We start from the raw sequence: 5,452 nt of genomic DNA, 5'->3' as shown, positions 1-5,452 counted from the left end.
TGACTCTGGATAAGGCTACGTAGACCAAAGATTGTGAATGTGTCTTGCTGTATTTGTACACAATTTCATCAAATGTTCCCCCTTGTGACTTGTGAATAGTCAATGTGCAAGCCGGCTTAAGTGGAAAATGAATTCTTTCCGCATGGATGGATTTATTTCGATTAAGAGGTTCTGTTGCAGATATACGATTGATAGGAACTAATTCTGTACTGATTCCTTTTGCGTTTGCGTAACCAGCTACTTTTCCACGAGCTTTAACAACAACTGCTTTTGGAAATAGAAGCCAAACTCGCAGTACTTCATTTTGAGTATTCAACTCAACATATGACAATTTACCAACTGCCCCATTAACTAAACCATCGGCGACATCGATGTTTGTTGTTATCATGTACGGTTTATCTATAGCAAATAAATTCCGTATGGTAATCCTCCTGTGTCGATTGTATTGAGTGTATGAAGCTTCACTCCAGCAACTCTTTCTTTTTCGCGATCACCATCACATCCTATTATTTCGTCATCAGCAATGGAATTTGACCTTTCATCAGATGAGCTTAACATTCTTAAATTATAACTATCAACTGAATGGTTATCATTAAATAAACGAATTCCACTATGACAGCCTTCTTCCGATTCTCCATCTGAACAAAACCTTGATTCAATCATTAGCAATTGTTGTTCATCCAGCTGATCTCCATTACCAATCTTTGTCAACAGTGATGAAAATTCAGAATTTTCTTGTCGCATTACTTCGTTTAATTCATAAAAAGCGATTCCTCTCCACAACTGCTGACCATCGACTCGTTGGATCTTTTGTTTCCAAATAGGAGTAGCTCTAACGGGTGGCAATTGCCTCAAATTACCGATGAGAATTATATGTAAACCACCAAAAGCAGCATTAAAATTGCCAGTTATTTCTTTCAGTCTTGAATCTATACGTTCTACCATTTCTGCCCCGATCATGCTGATCTCATCAATTACTATCATCTTAACGTACTTGAATAATGATCTATATAGGCCCTTGATTTCATTTGATAATGGTGATTGAAATTTCGAAAGTGAGATTTTAAATGCTGTATGAACAGTCGTGCCTCCTATAGCAACTGCAGCCTTTCCTGTAGATGCACATGCAAGATAAGCGTTACAATAACCATCCGTATCTGTAAAACGATTGCAAATTTCCATAATAAGCTGAATGAGAAATGTTTTCTCGCATCCAGCAGGACCAGTTAAAAATAATTGTAACGCGAGTGGATTTTCTGAATTCAATAACCATATAATATGTTGCGCCAACTCAAACTGCTTTGCATTTGATTTTCTCATCAACTCGAGAAATTCTTGAGTCTCCATCAAGTTGTCTTTCTTTTTCCATACTGCTCCGAGCTTACTCATCGCCGCTCCTACAACGTCATCGTTGATTCTTGAATTAGGATCTTGAAGAAGGTGTTGATACGGATCACGAATTTCTTCTACATTTACTTGATTTCGACAATCCTGTGAATCGTTGAGCTCAATTTCTTGCCGACATAATTGCGCGCAAATTTCCATAGTTTTAGCAATATCTAAATTAGATTCGAATTCATTTCTTCGCTCCATTATAACGGCTTCATTTTCATCAAAAATACGTAGAAATTTCATGTCTGATAGAATATCATTTTCTTCAATCCTGAAAGGAACATGCAGAGTAACCATTTCTCTCTTATATTCTGATATTTCTTTTCCCATATCATAATTTCGATACCGTAGAATTTTGGGAAATTTTCGTAGTTTAACCTTTCCATTGGCAGTGACATTATACCGTGAAACAAACTGGGCTAAAGTGATGTCTTCAAGTTCAACGGGTCTCTTTTCGTACTTGTCGAACCAATTTTCTTTCCATATGCGCATATCATCATCATCAAGTTGTTCTAGTTCCTTTAGAGTTTTTCTAATTCGTTCGCGCTGTTGTGGACAATAAGTCGGTATATAATCAATAGATACCGACGCCTTGGACATGGGCTCCAGTAATAAAAACCAAGCAGCTTCTTGACTTGACATTTCAACACTATTGAGTACGTTGACACTAAGTTTCTTAGTTGCAGCTATAATATCAAAATCTGGATTTTCATTCATAATCTCGACGAGTTTTTGTTGCAAATTTCTAATTCCTCTATTTGTCTTATTGACATAATCAACGACGCACTGGGCACATGAATATTCTTCTGTGATAAATTGAAAATCCATGTTGGAGCCAACCACGTTTAGAATAAAAGGATTAAAACAATTATGCCATTTTTCCGAAGGTTGCCGTTTTATGAATACTCGCGGTTGAGTTATTCCAGCTCGTAAAATATTTATGTAATCTTCATCAGATATTATGAGATTAGCTTGATAAAAATCTTCAATGTTGTCGTAGTCATCATCTTGTTAGTTCTTTCGCATATTTTTGTATCGTAATTTTAGTCTTTCCAATTCCGGATTTTCTTTCTCTAGTGGTATAACAATGGTCGTTTGCCGAATAGGCAAGAAAGGCGCCTCAAATCGACATTGCCGAGTATTCGCTCGAGTCTTTTTATACCAAGTAAAAGTATGCTTGTGAGTTTGAAGTTTTATGTGTTCAGAAGCTTCTGATGAGCTAACTGAGATAAGAGCATCAATCAAGGTAATGGCTTCTTCATAATTTTTATCTAACGCATCCTTTGGTGCATTATCTAACCATAATAATAAATGGGCGTGCGGACTACCTCTATGTTGAAATTCAATACGTTTGAAGTAATTTACAAGTCTGTATTTTCCAAACGGACTTACTTTCTTGGATTGTAAAATTATCATGATGATATTCACTAGCTTATTGAAATAATTGCGCAACATACGGCATCTTCATTAACCAAGGTTGTTTTTTGAAAGTAATTTAATGCTTCAATCTGCTCATCTGTCAGTATTTCTCTTTCATTTTTAAGTTTATGAAGAAGCTGTAAAAGATGTGGCCACCCTATTTCATTAGCGCTAATAGTCAAAAACATGGTTGGTTTTCTCAACTGGCGCATCATTGCAAACAGATCCCGCAACATTAGGTATAGATTTCATAAAAGCTAAGCTAGCTCTCTAAACAGATATTAATATAATCTTCTGATAAAATTTGCTCTTTAGAGATATTGTTGTTTGTGCTGATGTGTTTGAACCCTATCTTTAAACCATTACAAATCCTCAGACGCAATATCTTCATCGCCGTATAAAGAAGTTTATTTGGTATCACGCCCCGTCTATCAGAACGACGCAATTCACTGGTTGCCATCATAAATGGTGTCACTGTAATATCGTCCCGGAATACACGAAATTGCCCTAAGTAAATGACTGGAAACGACAATTCCTCTGCGTATTTATCAAATAGTAAACTCTTTGGGATCGTATTTTCACCTGGAGCGATGTGAAAGAATTTATCTTCGTCCCACAAAACAGTTTGCTGTTGGGCTGTAAGACTGCCATCGATTGTAATGTGCTCACTTAATTCATCAATATTCATTTTTGTTTGTACGGACTCAGGGTCAACAGGTATCGTGTGATCTGCAGATTCGTTGTAATCAATTATAACGTTATCATTAGTTGTGAACCAGGAATCATCTACTTTTACATCAAAATATTTGTATAAAGGTGTCTGGACCAAGTATGTTAACCATTGTTTGATGACAGCCCTTTTGGCCAGCCCGTGAAGATAACTCGTTTTATGAATAAGCTTTTTTTTGATGTGTACATTAATACAAAAATCTTCTTCTTGACCATTGAGTGGTCTAGGTAAAATTTTTGTCATATTGTTAACTGAGACAGGTACATTAATTATTTGCCCAGTTATAGCGAACTGGCCGTTGAAATGTCGCAATCTTCGTATCTGCATAAAAGGGAGTCGTGGTGAAATGAATCGTTCAGCAATGATGTCTAATTCTGGTAAGTGCGCTGGCCTCTCTGGATATTTAAAGCCGTTAAAAGTTGCCAAAGGCGGGATTTTGCTTTTTTTAACACTGGCATTGCATGTTTTGCACATCTTGACTTCAGCCACGTCAGTAAAGTTCTACAAAAAATATCATATAAAAAGAATTAATAAGGTATCAGATAAATAAATCATAAAGTATACAATTTTGACGTACCGTAATTTTTTGAAGTAGAGTTTCTACTTCTGGTTGACCAGCTTTCAGATCATTTAAAAACCATAAGCGATCACAAACATTACAAACGTGACCGAAAGGATTTTTCACGAACATCTTTTGGAATATTTTATGCGCTGATTGATGTAAGCGATAACCGGTATATGGATGGCTTGAATGATCTTCCGCTAGTGGAATCTCCTCTAAATTGAAATAATTTTCATCACTTAACAGTTCATCTTCAATGACTGACTCTGCATACTCGCCACCATCATCACGAAGGTCTTGCTGCTGTACAGGCTTATCGAAATCTCCATTTTCAATTTGTTGATTCAAATCCTGTTGCATATCATTATTGACAACATGTAAAGACGATGTGGACTAGCTTGGAAGTTGGCGAATTTCATTCAAGTTATCGAAGTTTAGCAGACGTTGATGTAGTTTATTTAATTGATGATTTTTATTTATAACTTTGATACTTTCTTGAGCTTTTTGTCTTTTATTTGGCGACATAGATTGTACAGTTTCAATAACTGCTTCATGCTGTATGATAATAGGTCCTGTATTAGGACCCGATAGCGCCAACTGTTCAGTAATTACGGATTCTATGTAACTGGAAGGTGTTGCTTTATGTATTAGAATCATTTCAGCAGAATCAAAGTTGTTAAGACCTTCACGGCTTTCACATACTCGTCGTAATGTACATTGCTGCATAGACTCAGATTTATAACGTTTAGCTGTTTCTTCATCTCTCATTAATTTCCTCTTCAATTTGAATTTTCGTTGTCTCTCTGCATTATTTTTTGCAGGTGGCTTCGATTGTTTTCTAGTTAAAAATAAAATAATAGTAACTTTTTGAAAAGATATTTTATAAAAATTATTATATGAATTATAACTTACTCAGCACCCACATGTTCTTTAGATGTTTTGGCACTATTATTCATAACACTTCTCTCCATAGTTTATAGAATTTTCACTTAACTGTATGAACATATAATATTAAATTAATATCCATAAAATAATAGCACTTTAAAACAGAAGTACAACAAAATTAATGCTGGCTATCCGTATCACTGCAGCCAATCTAATATAATGGCGCTCGTACCAATCAGCTGACCGTGTAGTGTATAGACTATGATAGTAGTATAGATGGCGCTGTAGTCAGAACAACAATAACTCTACACAAAGTATACCTAAAAGTATACACAACTGATAAGTGGGGAGAAATGATACGCGCGAAAACGTTACCGAGTTCACCTGAGGTCATTCATCAGTAGATTTCACTCCTCATATTTTTTCATACCGGGCGCCTTATATGAAAAACGATTCTTAAGGAG

The 5,452-nt window shown here is 35.8% G+C and overlaps 1 protein-coding gene across 1 annotated transcript; it reads right to left on the bottom strand.

The window, feature by feature from the left end:
• Window positions 1–399: 399 nt before the first annotated feature.
• Window positions 400–2,220, bottom strand: LOC138858108 (uncharacterized). Its single transcript, XM_070112571.1, has one exon. It carries the CDS (start codon window positions 2,218–2,220, stop codon window positions 400–402), a length of 1,821 nt encoding a protein of 606 aa, XP_069968672.1.
• Window positions 2,221–5,452: the final 3,232 nt, after the last annotated feature.

The sequence above is a fragment of the Bactrocera oleae genome, chromosome X (genome assembly GCF_042242935.1).
Source record: "Bactrocera oleae isolate idBacOlea1 chromosome X, idBacOlea1, whole genome shotgun sequence".
NCBI lineage: Eukaryota > Metazoa > Arthropoda > Insecta > Diptera > Tephritidae > Bactrocera > Bactrocera oleae.
Note: the sequence above shows the minus strand (reverse complement) of the source record. Positions and strands in the feature narration are given on the sequence as shown.